The 18,374-nt window shown below is 47.0% G+C and overlaps 1 protein-coding gene across 2 annotated transcripts in view; it reads left to right on the plus strand.

Moving 5' to 3' along the window:
- The first annotated feature begins 6,663 nt into the window (after window positions 1–6,663).
- arid5b (AT-rich interaction domain 5B) overlaps window positions 6,664–18,374 on the plus strand; it is a 59,542-nt gene continuing 47,831 nt past the window's right edge. The window contains exons 1-3 of one of the 2 annotated variants that reach the window (XM_029175492.3): window positions 6,664–6,816; window positions 7,141–7,395; window positions 15,299–15,533. In XM_029175492.3, coding sequence (XP_029031325.1) covers window positions 6,796–6,816; window positions 7,141–7,395; window positions 15,299–15,533 — 511 coding nt within the window. In that variant the 5' untranslated portion in view covers window positions 6,664–6,795. Of the gene's footprint in view, window positions 6,817–7,140; window positions 7,396–11,109; window positions 14,182–15,298; window positions 15,534–18,374 lie in introns of those variants that run through there. The other variant, XM_029175493.3, reaches the window with a different exon arrangement.

Genomic DNA, 18,374 nt, shown 5'->3' on the forward strand with positions numbered 1-18,374 from the left:
GTATCGGATGGGGAATATCGTTACTTTTAATGGCCCAGTGTGACAGCAATGCATAAAAAGGAGGTTCGGGCTTCTGTGTTTGCATTGAAGGATATAAAGATGAGTTGGCGTCAGAGCCATAATAAAGACAAACGAGTGGGAAAAAGCTTGACGCATTGGAGAAAAGCTGGTTTTGATGACGTCATAACGACGTCTTCAACTCCTCCAGCCACGAGTTGGTCGCGCATCACAAGCCGACAGGACACAGAGCCTCCGTAAATCAGCTCTTGTTTCTGCCCCCACTCACTCACTACGGCCTCCACGCTGCACTTTCCACGACCCAGTGGACTTCAGCCGTGTCACACCCGCCGTGTCCCACCAGGGGGCGCTCCACTCCACGGCTTCCACCGAGGCCAGGGCAAAACGCCTTCATTAGCCGGCTTGACATTTACTACAGAAGGTTCCACACACTGGGCACTGAGGAAGTTATCAACATTACCGGCCTGGACTCAGTCCTCAGCTTATTTTTAGGGATGAGGAACATTTGGCCGGGACATCAAGTAGTTGCCGTTCCAGCTGAGTGGATGGAACTCGTGTTTTCCAGAGGAGCGCTCCTTTTAAGGAGAAGCCCCTGAATCCTCCCCTTCTTTGTTTATTCTCTTAATTTCACGGCAGCTGCTGCCGCTTTACAGCCATGTCAGAAACAACACCAGTGGATTGTTCCCCAAATATAAACTGTCTTTATTAAGTTCGCGGGTCGCGGGTCGCGGGCGGAGCAGGTGGCTAAACGCCCACACAGGCCCGGTCCGGCCGGGGTTCTCTCCCCTCTTGTGAAAGCGCTGCCCCGACCGCGGCCGCTGCACAGTCACACACATATGTCAGGCATTTGCATGGGAGAATTTGGACTTAAATGGGTAACACATGACTCATTCAGCCTCAGCCCGACAGCTGCAACAGGCCAAGCAGTTATTGGGCGAATATGATTCGCCTCAGAACAGAGTGAGTCTTCAAAGCTTTTCCAGTGTGGAACCTTTGACGTAAGCTGAAAAATAAAGAGATATTCAAGGGGATTTAGTGCGAAACATATTGAGTTACATTCATGCCATTTCATGAGCACTCATTCTCCTTGATGGTTTTTTTTTTCCTGACTTCATCCAGTTATGAATTCTGCATTAGCAATCAAAACAAAGGACTATTATGAGGCCTCGAGTTGCTACTTGGCTCATATTCCCTGTACAGTAAACAGCCCACAGATGTTTCACATTGATATTAACAACCTTAATTTGTCCTGAGCAGAAAAAGGCCAAGCACAGAGCGGGGATTAAGTTCTCAGCCATGTATCACACACAGCACAGACAGCAGGCTCATTTAGCCTGAGTGAAGTTTACAGTGAGTGGGTTTTGCATAGGTCATTAGTTGTCTCAAAATACCCCCCGTCGCCATAGCAACTTCAAGTGACTGCTAAATTGCCTTATAAAATGAGATAAATTATTAATGCGGTGAGGTTTTTTTTTACTCTAATACTGTACGTGCGCGCGCGGTGAGTTTCCTCTCCTCGCGTCAGCAGCTGTCCATCACCACACGACGCAGGGATTACGTAGATTACGATATCTGCCTCTGCGGAGCGCGTGCACGCGGGCGTGCGCACGCGGCGACGCAGACGAAGAATCTGATCCTGGATGTCTGTTGACATTAATGCCCGTTTTCTAACAATCCAGCGCCGCGGCGATGCGTTACGCAGATGGAGGAGGCTGAGGTCAGTGTCCTCCATAGTTAGTGATCGTTTGACCACTGGGCCCAATAACCCGCCTGAATCATAAATGCTGGGATCAGGTTCGGTATTAATGCATTCCTCAGATGTAGAGGTGACACTCTGACCTCACTGCTTTATAAATACACCACTTCTGCTCAGATTCAGTGGTGTTTGCTTTTGCTTCCATCTCCAAAAAAAACCCTCATAACTCACGGGCAGCTGTAACTCAATCGAACAAAATGCCTTTTCAATCACTCTCATCTTTTATAGTTATACTCATCAGACATTTACATAAATGCATTATTCATGGCTCTAATCCTGGCTTCAGATGGGAGATATAAAATGTGAGTGTGTGTGTGTGTGTGTGTGTGTGTGTGTGTGTGTGTGTGTGTGTGTGTGTGTGTGTGTGTGTCTCCTGATGTGTATGCAGATGACAGGGGAACGAAGCAGCCCATTTTGTTTGTGCTTTGCACATTTCTCATCCAGCCGAGTGCTCTCCCTCAATGAGGCGAATTTACATTTGCTGCAGCGGTAATAACCTAAAACCCATAGTGATGTTAACACTTGTATACACTCAAATTCACGTTGCCCTGCCGCATGATTACATTTGCGCGGCGCTTAATAAAATGACTCACTTGACATTATCAAACAATTCCGCTGTAATAGTGGTCCGTGAATGTGAAATTGTGTTTTGCAGACAATTAGTCCATTGTCATGGCAGCCATTCAGCCTGAGCCAGCCAGTGTTTTTGTTATGAATAGCTATACCTAATACGCATATAAATATACTATATTAAGTATGATCACAGGCAAATGACTCTAAATTAGGGATCTGAGTAAAAGGTGGATTGCAGAAACCATAAATGATGCACAGAACACGATGAGGCTCGGCGGCTGAGATAAGCAAGTGTGACATTAGACGAGAACAAAAAGAGAGAAATGAGTCTTGTTTTTTTTTCAAGGGGCTTTGTATTCTGCTGTGAACAGTAATAATGCACACAGTTCACCGCATGTGGTGGCTCCTTTGATGTTGTGGAGATATCAGTGCATCGCAGATATTTATGAGCCTCGTGGGTTAATATTCAGCCGACGCTCCGCCGGCCGACACCCGCTGCTGCACAGGCGGCGTCGAGCGCGGCCCACATTAAACCCGCGCCCTGATTAAAGGTGAGCCTTTCTTGTCGGGGCTCCGGCCCATGTTGGTGGACCCACATGCGGTTGAATGGGGAGAAATCTAACACCACGTTATAATGAGTGTGAGAGGCTAAAATTAGGCCGGCAGCAGCACCCGCAGCTCCGGTTACCTTCCCTAAAGTCATGCTGCAGACCGGGGGCATTGTCATGTGATTACAGCCCCACAAAGACGCGGGTGTAAAGTTACTATTGAAACATGTTCCCCTGGACAAATTTACTTGATGGATTTTTAATGTCCCAGGGCTTTCCACTGATGATAAATGATAAATAAATCGACTGGGTAATTCAGTTGTGGCTTGAGTAGGAGTTGTGTTGTCCTAATTTCTGAGAAGCTTTCTTGCTTCAGCCGTTTGGGTTTCTTTCTTGAGTTGAGCTAGAAGTCTGCTGTGCTGCGGGTCAAGAGGATGATATGTAAATACTCCACAGAGTGGTGCACTTCATGTTTACTGGAGGGTTGAACTTTTACTGCGCTGCAACCTTCTCACAGTTTACTTTTGCTTTCATGTAAATGAGCCAGGATGAGCCGCGTTTAGCACTGAGCTAACGTGTGAAAGGTGGCTTCCTTCCAGGAAACGAGCAACCGAACCAGCCACTTTTTGCACGAGTGAGTTTCACAAGTAGAAAAACACGTTTTATTCAACACAGAATGATGGAGAGCACAGTAGGTCCCTGAACAGCCCAGCGTAAACACAGCTAAACATTTGTTTACGTGTGCAGCAGACGTGGAGCACACGGATTCATAACAATTTGTCATGTTCTTCATTACATAATAAATGTGGGTCCAACATTTTCAGTTTTATTGGTCTCCACCAACTTTTCCTTTGTGAATGTCGCTGATATATTCCTGATGAATAAATAAGATGAACTTTGACTAAAAGTTGACAAAAACGCAGTGGAGCACATTAGAAGTAGAAGCCAGTTAGTCGCTGTTTCATCAGTGTCATTAAACACCTATAAAACAAACTACAACATCGTTATGTTACAAAGTCTTGTCTTTTAGGATGAGTCAGTGTCGAGTTTGAATTTCATCTCTTCAACTGCTCACAATTTACGTCTGATTAAAGGCATCTGCACTTTAAAGCCTGACTAGACTTCATATCAATCAAGTCGGTCAGAGATTCACTATTTTGGTGTTTTTTTTCTTCTCTTTGCTGCTTCGCTGTAGTTCTGAGGTGGATTTCCAACCACACTTGTGGTTCCCTGCTGAGTCTGCCTCATTATGTTGAATGTGGAACACCTGTGCTGAGAAGAAAGCGCTCCGTACCACTCATCTAGTGGTTGTAAGATTCTGCTAAAGGCGAGCAATAAGCGAGCATGTGCCTGAAACATATTTATCCACTTTGTCTTTTATTTCCCATAGTTCTGCTCCTTTACGGCCGCCTTCGTGTTGAGCTTTCAGGCTTCTACCGTCAGCGCATATTAACAGCGGTGACAACAGTTTTCTGTCATAACGTTGGAAATGAAACAACAATATTCATATAGTGAGTGATTTTATTTCACTTCCTCACCCCGCAAAGCGACCTAATAAACAGACTTGTGAGAAGCAGCTGCAGATGTGGAAAAATCTATTCGAGAATGGAAACAATAGCCTCAAGTGGAAAAACATGTACATGTACTCCCTGCTACATGCGAGTCTGGCCTTACAGAGTCGCTCAGCCTCAAATTGATGTTCATGTCCAACGTGGCTCCCGGTGCTTCTCTGCAGCCGCTTATTAGTTGAGTTTGAAGTAATGGAGAAAATGTTTTCTTTTCATTCATGTTCGTTTCTCATTTAATGATTCCGTTCACTCATGAGGGGAAACTGTGTACAGTGTGTTTCTTTGTTATGGTTAAAAAGGAAAAACATAAGCAGGTTTGAAAATAAAACAAGCACATACTTATAACTACAATATATATAATATGAATATATCAAAGTATCACATTGTTTCTAACCTCTGTCTCTTTTCAGTAAAGATTTCTTTTCCCACAACAATTCCCATCGATATCTGCATCACAATGTGGCAATCACGGCTGGGCCCTGTCTGTTGACAGGCAAACACTTGCAATTGTCAGATAAGAGCTCGAGTGGTGCCATTGATTAACCAGGGACTTCATAGCAGCAGCCATTAACAATGCAACCCCATTGATTTGTCCGCTGAAATGACTGTGAGAGAATTCAGGAACGGCAACACAAAGAGCTGCGGTTTGTATTGGAGAGCACTGCAGGAATCCCAGCACTACTGCAGCCACATATAAGACGCCGAGCCCCTGGGTAATCCAGAACCAATGTTCTGAGCCAGTACTTAAAATATCTGAGAGTCCCAGAACGTTTCCTCTTTTAGTATTAATGCTGCTTCTATGAATACAGTACAGTGGAGAGAAGCAGAAAACAGAATTATTTACCAAATATTGTATTATTTATATCATATTATAATGTTCCGTGTGCAGTACAGATACAAGAGACACCGTCAGTGTAATGGAATTTTTCCCCCTCACTGTTGTCATCAGACTATGTAGATGGAAGTCTTTATCGCAGCTATTCATAACAGCAGCAGCACCAATAGAACATAACAAAACGTGCCAGCGTACACAGAAAACACTCGGCTGGATGTGAATCGATGCGGATGGAGCGATGCCTTTACCCGTGATTACAGGAGGGGAAAAGGCGCATTGCGTAATAGTGTACTTGAAATAGCTGGAGTCAGAAGTAGGCCTGTGTCGTTATTGCACTCTCTGGGATCTGAGTGGTGAATAAATGCGGGCCAATGGATGGAGGACTGTGGGGAAACAGCGCCGCGCTGTGGACAGGACGGGAACTACCGAACTCATGACAAATGCCAGACAGCCGATAAAATACAGCTCACACATTCAGCAGAGACCGAAAGGACAATGGCTCCACAGACGTAAATAGAACACGCGAACTTTGTGTAACTTGCTATAAATATCAACCCTATTAATAATAAATTATAACATAACAATAGTTCCTTAGTACCGATATAAACCCACTGTGTTTACAATAGTAACTATTCATCAACATAATTATATAAGAGGCTTTGATCGTGTAAATGTGTTAACCCGTGTCAAATATATATCCCGCTGTCTTTACAAGGTCAGTGGAGCCTTTTAACCTGATTTATGTCCGGACAATAGACCGCCTCGTGAATTCTTTCTCGTGACGCCCGCCTTTCTAACTCGGCCAATTTTGTCTTTTCATGTTTCCCTCAAAATATATAAAGGCCATTATTTTGACTATTAAATCCAACCTGCGCGCCTGGGCCATAACGCATACCGCGTCCCGATCAAAGCAAATCCCCTCACGGGTCCCACATTGCCTTTTGAGGAATCATTTGATAGCCCTATTAACTTTCATGTAACATTGTTTCTTGAAGGCATCCACAGCAAGCCTCAGTGTCATTACTGTGAGAAATGTGCTTTCATACTGAACGGCTTTTACAGAAGTCCTGGAAGATGCATAGTCGCATTAAAGCACATATATGTAGAATATTTGCACAAAATTAGCTTTTCTCCGCATAAAATCATGCACAATCGATGTTAATAATGTTTATATACAACACATTGTTATGGATGGATGAAATTATTTTCTGTTTTTCGACATATGAGTTAATATCGAGTCTACATGTACTGTTATGTTGGCTTAAATGCGCCAGAAAATAATAATCGCCGTTTTCCTGAATACAATTAAAAAACCGTCCGACAGAATATTTCTAGTATCACGATGACGACCCAAATATGTTTTTGCTCAGCTCGTCATCAACGGGGACGCGACGCTTTAAACTCTCCAGCGTTATCTCCCTTGCAGGACCTTCGGCAATCCATTCAAGCCAGCAAGTTTGGAGAGCGTGTTGAGTTTAATCAATTCATAACGTCGAGATGGAGCCGAACTCACTGAAGGTAACGTTTGTTATCAGCCGTCGATGTATTTTATTTCAGGCTAAGCGTCACACGCTGTAAACTGCACTCACACGTCTAATCCGCCAAACTTTGACACATGTCTTTTCGTATGACTACATCTATGTCATATGTTGAACATCTAAAAATAGTTGCTGGCACTAATTGTGTGCAGAAACAGAGATACGCTGGTGCGATATTTGTCAGCCGTGCGTAATTACGCAAGGATGTTTGGAATGTTTCTCACCACCTATCGACGATTTGTTTACCGCATTTGTCGATAAATGTGTTGATATTAATTCCGCTGTTTGTGTTTCTCTCCTACAGTGGGTGGGCTCGCCCTGCGGTTTACATGGACCATATATATTCTATAAAGCCTTTAAATTTAACTTGGACGCTAAACCGAGGATTTTGTCTCTCGGAGACTTTTTCTTCGTCAGATGTAAACCAGAGGACCCTATTTGCATAGCGGAGCTTCAGTTGCTCTGGGAAGAAAGAACCAGCAAGCAACTTTTATCAAGCTCCAAACTTTATTTTCTACCCGAGGATACTCCCCAGGGACGCACCGTCACTCACGGAGAGGTAGGAATATTAATCGCCCGCAGAATAATTACGCGTGCTCGGCGTGTTTGCTCGCCGCGTCCTGCCTCGTTACCAGCGTTTTCTGTGAAACGCCGTATTTACTGAAGTAAGATCTGGCCGTGGGTGTACAGTGACACAGGCTTTGGCACGCAGCGGTTCTGACAGTGATGTATGTGAGCAGTGAAAGATTGACCCACGGCGGTATTTGTTCTCCCGTTTTACTGAAGCCTGTTTGTCTATTGTGGTGTCAGTTGCTGAATGTGCACTTGTCCAGCTGCGCCGTGTGTCGCTGCGCCGCGCTCTATGGGGCAATTGTGTTATAAAAGGGGAAAATCCGCAAGAATCCTGCGCCGAGCTTCTGTTATTTCATTTCTCGGTAAACCGTGTCAAATAATGACATATGGGCGGAAATTGCGAAACGGTAATGAATGCATGGGATCAAACTGGCTCAGATCGCTCAGTGCGATAGTTATTAGATATTTTGTAACGCTGCCTGATGTTGAAAGAGGCACGACGAGTCATAAAGCGTGGCGGAGCCGTGTTGCATGTTTTAACTACTCTCCGCTTTGCATAATTGTCCATGTGGACATTCCCCGTCCTCGACAGAGTGATACCGTCAGCTCACATTAGGGGCAGCGCTTAAGGCGCCTCTGTGTTACATTAAGCTGTTGTTGGCACGGGCAGAAAAGGCAATAGTTATGATTGACTGTGGCCATATGTGGCGCTTGTGATCCGGTTTCATGGCTGCGCTGAATGGCGTTACTCCGGTTATTGAGAGTTTCTCCTCAGCGCCTCTAAAACAAACGGTGTTTTGTTTTTGCTCTGTGATATTTCTCACCCAGCGACGACAGCACTTTAATTACTGCCCTTCGCTTTTGATCACTTGCGGCTGTATGGAAATGATTCTCCGCCGCTGGTACATTGTTTATGGGGCAGGACAAAGCCGTGTTTGTACTCGAGTCTTCCGCTGATGGTTTACTTACATTCTTTCCTCTTGAGTAATAGAGTGGCTATCGCGTTTCCCTTTCATGAGAAAGGTGGCTATTTATGGACGAGCTATCATCCTTGTGGCAGGATTCGCCCGTGAGCGGGTATCATCTCCCGAAGCTCCTCTCGCTTTAGCCTTTAACACGCTGCAATTATTTAGTAATTACTTTAAGTGCGTGCGTCGCCGATTTCCAAGGCCACACTTGCGCAACGACGCGTCGGCCCCGCCCCCTTTCCCGGAGCCCTATTTGCATTGCAAAGTGCACGCATTTCAGTTCATTAGCCGGACGCGCGGAAAATATTCTATTATCCAGCGGAGGAGCCGCGCTGACCTCGGGGAATGCGGGGCGCGTGCGCGTGAAGCGCCGCACGGTGCGCGTGGAGAAACATCTGCTGTATAGTTTGTGTTGTGATAGTGATAACAGAGTGAAGCCGCAAGAGGAAGAAAAACATTTTCCCTGCATGGATTACAGCGGTGCATCACAGCATTCAGCCCTGCAAAAGCGCCACAGCCTGAGTCACTTTGAAGTTGCTCTCTGATGACAAAACTGTGAAATAATATCATTTGGTGAGGTTGCATTTAAGTGCACTGTAGGTGCCTGAAGGCTGACCTCAATTAAAGGGCTGCTCCGGGCTCCTCTCCATGTTACACTGCAGAGTGGAAACAACTTGGACTCACTTTATGACCTTCACTGAGCCCATTCAGATTCTCGCTGACTTTGCCCCATAACGCTGATCTGCGCGGCGTGAGTCAGCGAGCAGCGCTCGCAGATGCGCGCCGTCATCCAGAAAACAAACAGGGAGCGTGGAAGAAACGCCGGTGCTCGGCCTGTTTCCTGAAAGGTAAACACCGGCTCCATTTCTAGCCACGCTGAACGCTGCAGTTTGTGAAGCCGGCGTTACTCCCCCCCCCCCCCCCCCCCCCCCCCCCCCCAGATTAATGGCTGCCGAGTTACACTGTAAATGTGTAATTGACTGGCGCAAAATCAAGAGTCTAAATTAGCCCGGTGACTCACACAGATATGAACCCGATAGCGCGGGGCTCTCAGGAAGTGGCTGCTCTCGCACGGCTCTGCAGCGGCGTCAGGTAGAGCCGCAGCTCGACACCGTTCGGGCGCGTGACGCCTATTCTTGGCTCACGTCAGGTTTCACTCTAGAATGTTTTCACACAACATGAAAGCAGAAGTTTGTGACACAGTAAACAGAGTCGTGCCACCGAGGAGGCTCTTATTTTGAAGCCTCGTCCCCCTGATTGCGACAGGCCCCGCGTTGAACCCGGCTCTCCAGAATCAGGTTACTGATTGGCCCGTGTTGGCGGCACCGAGGCGTGATGTCATTTCCTGGTTGTTTCTCAGGTATTCGTTCGCCCTCGGCCTCCGTTGGCAACGAGAGGAACCAACCCATGACCCACTGTGCTTGTTTTCCTTCTGTCACAGGGTTGGAGGTCAAGTCCTTCTCATAAACGCAGCCAGCCTCACCTCCCGTGCAGGTTTTTCTCGAGGCTGGAAGTGAAAATAGTGATTGCGTGAACGGACGTCAGCGGTTGCTGAATGGCAGATAAACAGCGCCAGAGAAACGTATTAATCCATTTATAGAGTTAATTATTAAGTCCATATGTGGAGGAAGCGCTTTCTTTGCCGCGGCCCAGTCTGACAAACAGTGTTTACCCCCACCAGTTGCTCTTTAAACAGCCTTTGTGTGGAGTTGCTCACCCATTATGACAAACCCTCCACCGGGGCCTCTGCTCTGTTTGCCTGCCTGCGAACTGCCACTGACTAAACAGTCACATGTGCTTTAAAAGTCATTGAGTGACATGTTATTCCTCTCCTGGTGCAGTACAGTAACACCTTCAGTTGTTGGACTTCCTCCTGCAGGAGTGAGCTGTTGTAGATAACGTCTCGGCACCTATACACACCATCTTTAATTGCTGGTGCTTATCTTCTACTATATATCCCACTTTAGTGCAAATACAGCAGGGTGCTCTTAATGGGAATTCACAACCGCAGAGAATATTTCTGGATCATGTTATATTAATGTGCTATTATCATCACCTCTGATTTCATCTGACCTCTCTTCTCCTCTATTCTGTCCCTCTAGCTGACAAGGCTTTGGCTCACACACACACACACACACACACACACACACACACATACACACTCATGCAGTGCACGCGCGCGCACACACACACACACACACACACACACACACACACACACACACTGAGAGGCTGGGGACTGCAGCAGTAGGCCAGTATTGATTGCTGTGGAAAACACTTTGGCACGTGTCCAGAGCCATTTCTTCAGTTCGTGGCAGTAGTCCATGCATGTGTTTCGGTGCCTGGAAAGCCAGCTTGTAGGGAAATTAGATTGTATTCATTTGCTGCTTCTTTGATTTTTCCTAAGGGAAAAACCCTGAATGGGTAATTTAGGCATCTGGGATGCTAGTTGAGTTCAGTGTAAGGCGCTCAGATATGCGAGCGGCATTTCGATGGATGGGGTCGTCCGGCCGCTGTGCGAATGTGATGGGACGCGACGGCTGTAGTGCATCCATACGTCTGTGTTGTCCCCACCGGCCGGCGCATCATGCCAAATCTCCCCATTCACACAACAATGGCAGGAATTTAGAAGTGGGGGGCCAGGGGATATTGGGGGGGAGGAGGGGGTGAGGAGGGGGGCGTGTGCGCACGCGTGCGCCTCCTCCTGCCGCAGAACAAGCCATTAACTCTGAACACTGCCCTCCAGTGAATTCCTCGCCGCCGCTGGAATAGCATGTAAATTATTACCAGCTTTTTTAGGATAGTGTAATTTGAAACTTTTCAAATGGAATAGGAGCCACTTCAAAGGCCTTAACGACCCGCTAACGCAGCCCGCTAACACTGTCCGCTAACGCGACGTAGGGGCCGTCGGCGGCGTTGCCTGACGCTCCTCAGCCGTTTTAATGACACGTCATCACGCGCGAGGCCTCTGCTGCTCTTTGGGCTTCTTCCACTCTGTCACCGACCGCTCCAGCAGACAAACATTCGCCTGCAGCCACACTTGCACCGTTATCCTGACCTTTGAGGTCAGCGCGGGCGCACGTTTTGGGCCCCGGCCCGTGTTTTTCGCCCGCAGCCGCGGTTCCTCGGACCCGCGGAGCCCATAGGTGCTGCTGCTGCGGAGCTGCAGTGACTCGAGTGGAGCTGACACGGGTTTTTTGGCGCGGTGTCACCTTTCGTGACGGACGCCTCGCCCGCTTCCAGAGAGCCTTTGAAAACGACTGTTATCCGCGCTATTTGTCTCCGTCGTTTGCGGCCGCGCTCGGATGCAAAGTTCATACATCAGCCGGGGCGCGTGTAAGAGCAATCTCATAATGGAATCAGTGAATAAAAGATGAGTTCAGCACCCCGCAGATATTACAGCAACTTTGATGCATATGAATAAACTGCATGCATTAAGCGCCGGAACATTGTGTACAATCATTCTCACCTTTTAAATGCTGCACCTTGAACTCCTTCTCGTCTTGAGTCAGTCAAAAACATATTCTAATTCAATTGTCCCTGGCTGACTCCCTGAGCTCCTCTTTAATTCCCAGATAAGTTTGTTTTGGGACGCTGAAGCCAAGGTCAGTCGTGGGGAGGAGAGACAGATAATGAACTCATATTGTGTTTCATACCCTCGTTCTGTCTCTCTCCTTCTTTTCCTCCTCCTCTGTCTCCTCATTGTGCATGTCACCATGTCCATTACTCAATTACTAATCTCCTTTGGCCTCAGGAATTCCAGGGCTGACCTCTCGGAGGCAGCGGGCTGAAACCCCTCCCGGCGTGACGGGTGGTGGTGGGGGGGTGTGTGTTGTGGAAAGGCGCCACCCACCGGGAGCTCGCACCCCGTTTGACTCCCCGAGCCCCGAGTCCTGTCGGAGCGATGAGCCGCTCGGCCGCGGAGCGCTGACAGGCCGGAACGCCCGCGTCACCGGCCGCGGCGCCGCGGCCCGGATTTCTCACGCCGGATTGTTGGGAGTGATATGGAATATTTCAGGGTGCATTGTTTCTAATCGGATCACCCAGTGCAGAATCGGGAATGTCCCTCATGTGCCGCTTGGCCGCCAGTACATCACCGCATCCATAGAAATTGAATGATATGGATTTTAGCGAATTTAATTTCAATGAGGTTGCCGGAGTGTCGTGTAGCTGGAGCAGAGTTATCTACGGTTTCACAGCAGACGCCTGCGTTTTTACCACTTTCAGTCCATTATGTGCCGTCGTAGCAATAAATTCAGCCCGTAATGTTTTTGGAGATATCACGCTGCTGCAGTAATAACATGAATTATTGATAGGAGAACAGAGGCAGGACGTGGCATTCGGCTGTTAATGTGTTGCCTTGCGTTTTAGCACAGTCATAAAAGGCGCCGTCGAGAAGTTTACGCGCGCTCATTGACAGGCTTCGGGGCGAAACGGGACGCGGCCCGCGGGCCCACGGTTCTCTGCCCAAGGTTCTGAAGCCCGTTTGAAACCTGAAAACGCGAAAACTTCAGCTCAACTGTTAGAAAGTCACAGTCACTAAAGTTTGCCAGGAATCAGGTCGGTGGCTTTTAGTTTTTTTCAAACTGACTTACTGTATTAATGATTGAACAATTACCAAGAACACAGTCGAGTTTTTCAACATTCGCCGCAGCCCCTGTTCATTTCTGGGTTCTGCGGCTTCTCAGAAACCTCTTGCACAGAAACTGCTGCACGTTTCTTAATTCGACACTATTTGCTTCAGCATTTCTCAATCAAATACGATTTGTGCAAAACCACGCGCCGCCGAGCTGATGGACGGGGCCCGGTTCTGGAGCGGCCCGCTTCATAGACTGATTGTATTCCAGACTGTGTTGACAGCTGCTGAATTGCTCTCACCTGTTGTGCTTCGCTCTCGAGCAGAACAAGTCTCCGAACAGGAGTTGTTGACGCTCGCGTCGCTCAGCTGATTGATACAGAGGCAGCGACGGAGTGCTTTTACGGCTCTGGTGAACTCGCCGAGCAGCCTCGCTCCGAGACGCATCCAGCGACTTGTTTTGGTGTAAAATGAAGAGAGGCGGAGTATTTCACGGCTGCGCCGCTACTGTAGATTGCGTCAAAGTACAGTATCGCATTCCGCACAGATCCAGTACAATTTGGCGACTGGCTGCAGGCTGAATGCTGCTTACTGTTGCTCTACATTATTCAGATGGCCTGCTTTTCTGAAGGCAGGAACAGCAGTCAGTTTTTCATTGCATGGAAAGCCAGTTACAACCACCCGCCACCACTTGACAGCTGAAGACAGCTCATTATAAGAAGACCGAAAACCCATGTTTGATGTTTCTACTTAGTGAGGGAGGCACAGCTATATCAAGCTATCCCTCACAGGCTTTTCCTTTATAAGGAAATACTGTCTCCAACTGCTTGGGATTTGATACGCCTGTAGTTGCAGATGATGTGAGAACTGAAAATGGATAATTGTATAGACAGAGCACTCAGAGAGAATCTGAAAAGAAGCCATAAAGTCATGTGTTTGTTTTCAGCGTTGTGGTAAAATTATCCGTTAATAGACGGAGATGGTTGTAAAAAACGCCCAAAGACGTGGACGGGATGTTTTCAGCCTCGCAGCCGAGGGAATTACGGCAGTGGATCATTTAGATTAAAGCAGATTGTTTCGCCGCAGCTGTTTTTGTGCCCATACCTACAATGCACGAATGGAGCAAAACGGCACAAATGACTGTTATTTTAATGGCAGTAATGTGCAGGCGGCTTGACAGGAAATATGTACGTGCACCCAGATGCCTCCTAAATTGAAGATAACCAAGGTAAACATCAGAGACCTACGCTGAGTGTCTGCATTTCTGCCTGTACACATCTGTCCTCCAGATTTCCCTGTTTCTGTAATAGCCATCTTCCAGCACACCACTCCACTCTGTTGGTAACAAGCACTCCAGCCATTAGTCCTTCAAATGGAAACACATTTAAGCATCTCTACTTCCTTCTCGCTCGCTCGCTCGCTCTCTCTCTCTCTCTCTCTCTCTCTTCATTGGGCTTCTTTGAGTTTTTCGAGTACGCGAGTTATTAAAAGGGGCTGAATCAAGCGCGGGGGGAAAAAAATAACTGGTTGAAGGACACGCTGGAGCGAGAGCAAATCATATTAAGTAAGACAGCTGAACAGGCTGGAGTATGTACACACACGCAGCCGGGCTCGACTCACTCAGCCGTGCACCGCACGCTTCGGATTTACCTTTATAGTTTCCTGACATTAGTTTTATTGTGTGTCAGACCAGAGGCTCACGGTTCTGCGGCTGCTTCGTTACGCCTGCGCCGCAGCATTTCCCCCGTTTAAGGCTTTAACAGTGGTGGTGAATATCAACAGATCGGCTTCCTATATGCTAATCAAAAAACAACCGCGCCCTCGTTGACATTGATTTAACTGCTGGCGTAAATTCAATTCAGTAATCACCCGCGCCATCCATATTCATGGCGCCGTGATTTACTTACATTAATGTGCATCCACAGCGATGCTGTTTGACTCACACACCGATGGGGCTGGTAAATAGGGACGGCGCTGTTGTTTGCGCTACTTGCTCTGATTTAAATTCTTCTAATGCTGCTTTATTCTCAACGCTGACACAATTAGTCCAACGACTGTGCTTGAATTCAAGTTCAGCTCTTAACTACTCATTTCATGTGTTTACACTTTATCACAAACCATGTCCTCCACATTTATATAACTTATAGCTTAGTGTAACGTTGAAGCTATTTTACTATACTAATATGCAAAGAGTGATTCTATTTGTGATAATACCAAAGGATGTGAATCCTTTAGTCCACATCGTTTGGCTTTGTGCAGTTCATCTTTAGTGATGAATAACTGCAAAATCTGCATTCATCGCTCTCCCTTTAGTCGCTCCTGAATGTGCTTCTGTTTGCTTTCAGCACGAGGTCATTGCAGTGTCTGAGAAGGTGATTGTGCGCTTGGAGGACCTGGTGAAGTGGACGGTACCGGACTTCTCAGGATGGGCCCACGGTCTGAAAGCGGAGCCTCTCAAAGCCTCCGTGCTCCGGGAGCTGGGGACCAACGGGAGGCGAGAGGCCCTCCACCGCTACAGAGAAAGCACCCTGACCAGCGGACTCAACTTCAAGGATGTCCAAAGGGAGAGGGCACAGCTAGGTGAGCGGCGGCAGGAGCTTCATCAGATTTCCTGCTTTTTGGGATAAATTAGAGCCATTCTTCATTTTTAAAGGTTACTGCGATGTTTCTAATTTCTCCAGGCAGCTGTGGTGAAGCGCTATGTGTTTTCATCCCGCCTCCACTATAAATCAGCTCACGTTTATTGTCCTTTTATTTGGTTTAACAAGTGTTGTCTTGACTGGAGTAATTCATCAGCATGTAGTTGGAATTCCTCGGGATATAATGAGCTGAGAACCGCACTAATAGAGGCGGGCGAGGGGTGCGTTTGCCAGCGCATTAGCTTCCAGTTGCTGCACAACAGCCCTGCTCTCCGAGTGTGACAACAACAAAGACGGCACTGCAGCAATCCCATAATTCAACTGGTAACACTTAAGTAATAATTGAGTCATGCTAAAGCGCAGTCGGCGGCACCTCTGATACCTTCCTCATCCGCCCGTTCACATGATAATTGGCTGTGGATCTCTGCAGCCGCGAGGAGCCTCGGCGCGCTCCTCAACGGCTGCCGGGTGTATTTATCATGTACACAGTGCCATTAAGTGTCAATGAGCGTTTGATTCTTGCTCTGCGCTCTCGGGGGCTCACGACTGCGCCGCCGATGAATCAGGCCCAACATAAAGCTGGCTGTCTCCGCGGATGACTCATTTGATGCAAATGGGAAACTCTAGCATTCGAGCCTAATAATCAAAAGGAACATAATGTTCTCTTTCAAGCACTTATTTGCCTCCCTCTCGCATGCTGTGATGTAATGCCTAATACTGATTATAATGGCATAATGTAGCTGAGCAAACAGGCTAAAAATACCGCCACTATTACAGAACCTCTCGTCAGGTTGAGTACGTATGCTGGTGATTAGAGATAGAATTTTACCTTTATGATCCTCTGCTAAGTCCTTTTTAAATAATCACTTACGCCTAAATCTATGTGGAAGTGAAACTGCCACGGGCTTAAAAATACGAGTCTTTTTCTGTAGAAAAGCGTGGTTTATTGATGACCCGCGCTCCGTATTCTGCTCAGTATCTTCCAGGAATAGACGCTGTTATGTGCTGCTGTGTGATGCTGTAATGCCCTTGATTACTTGACATTGCTTGAGTCTCATACACAAAATGGACAAGAGGATCAATAATGGATGCTTTGTTTTTATTCCACTAATCAATATGGTTTGCCTGCGCGTGTGGGTGTGTGTGTGATTGCTGGGTTTCATAAATAGATGTGTCAGCCCACTTCTTAAATTATATTATGCTCTGCATGATGGCTTTCTATAAATATGCTGTATCGTCCAGATTCTATAGATTTTCCTGGTTTTGGTGTAATAACCAGACGATGACGCTATTGAGGAGTTCAGTCTGTGTGTGTATGTGTGTGTCTGTGCATGTGCATGTGTGTGCGTGTGTTGCTAATGAGCAGCGCTGCTGTTAATGACTCCATCAGGCTGTTTCTAAATGCACTTGTCACTCCGATGGGACACTCTGACGGAGAATCTGCCCACTCAGCAGAACCGGCTCATACTCTGGCAGGGCACCAGAGACACAAACCACACACACACGTGCACACACTGTACAAATATAAATGGACACACGCACAAAGGCTACACATGAACAATCAGTGGTTTGCACTCACTTATCCGTTTGTTTGTTTGTTCACTACGTTTTGGCGCGCGTCAGATGTTGACAGAGAGTGAAAAGTGAGGGTGAATGAGAGCGGGGAAGAGATCACTTATTCATCAAGGCAAATGCATGTTAGTCTGTGCAAGGGTTTGCATAGAAATTTGAAATATGCTCCTGCACTGCTGCTGACTACCAGGATGAAATATTCATGCCACAGCAGCAGCAGCAGCAGCAGCAGCAGATCAGATCTAAAAGTACCCAGTAGCGTGCTGTGGCGGAATGTCTGTAATTCTGTGTAACGCGTCGGCTCGCTGATGAAACTGACTTAACGTTTTAATTGTATTTATAAACCGAATAGCCTCAAAGCGGCTGCTCACATTCAAAGCCAAGTGATGTATTTGCTAATTATTATTCCCGGACTGATGTGTAACTCTGTCGGAGGAATTGGATTGTTCCCCATAACAGGATACTGCAGCAGAACCACTGCACAGAAAAGCATTGTGAGCTAAAGAGCAATAAAGTGTGCCATTGTTATCGAGGGAAGCTCTTCTCTTTTTCCCAAACGCGCATCCTAACTTTTCCTGGCTCGCTGCCAATGTAAATGAAGTTCAGTGTTTCGTATTTGTGTCTCATAGGCATCGTCTGAAAAAAACAACACTACGAGACGAACGTGTCTCAAATAGCAGAATGGCTGCGATTTGGTTCTTGATCTGCATAAATTAGAGAACAAAGCTTTATCCTGCAAATAAATAAAGAAGTGGAGTAATTAATCAGGGACACGAGTGACCTTCGCTGTCCTGCAACATCAACAGCTGCGCTTCGCTGAGACATCATTGGTAAAATAGTCCTGCAGGTATTTATTAGTGAGATTAAATAAACAGCTCACTTCACGGTAGGAGGGCAGGAACACCACCATTAACAGCTACTTAGCTTAGCTTAGCTTAGCATAGCTTAGCTTAGCTTATCTTAGCATAGTTTAGCTCATCTTATCTTAGCTGCCCTGCCCCTTTCTGTGACCTGACGCTCCGCCCACCTGCTCACCTGTCGCCCCTTATAAACAGCAGCTCATTATCGTGTTCTTGTGGATTTGATTCCATCCAGACGTTGTTGTCCTCGTTGCACCTTGGTGTCATATTTCGTGTAATTGCCCGTGTGCAGCTGACTGGCTCCTTCCTGCCTGTGATGTACTGATGTACTTCCAATGATGTCAGACTAG

This window comes from Betta splendens, chromosome 15, assembly GCF_900634795.4.
Source record: "Betta splendens chromosome 15, fBetSpl5.4, whole genome shotgun sequence".
Classification (NCBI taxonomy): domain Eukaryota; kingdom Metazoa; phylum Chordata; class Actinopteri; order Anabantiformes; family Osphronemidae; genus Betta; species Betta splendens.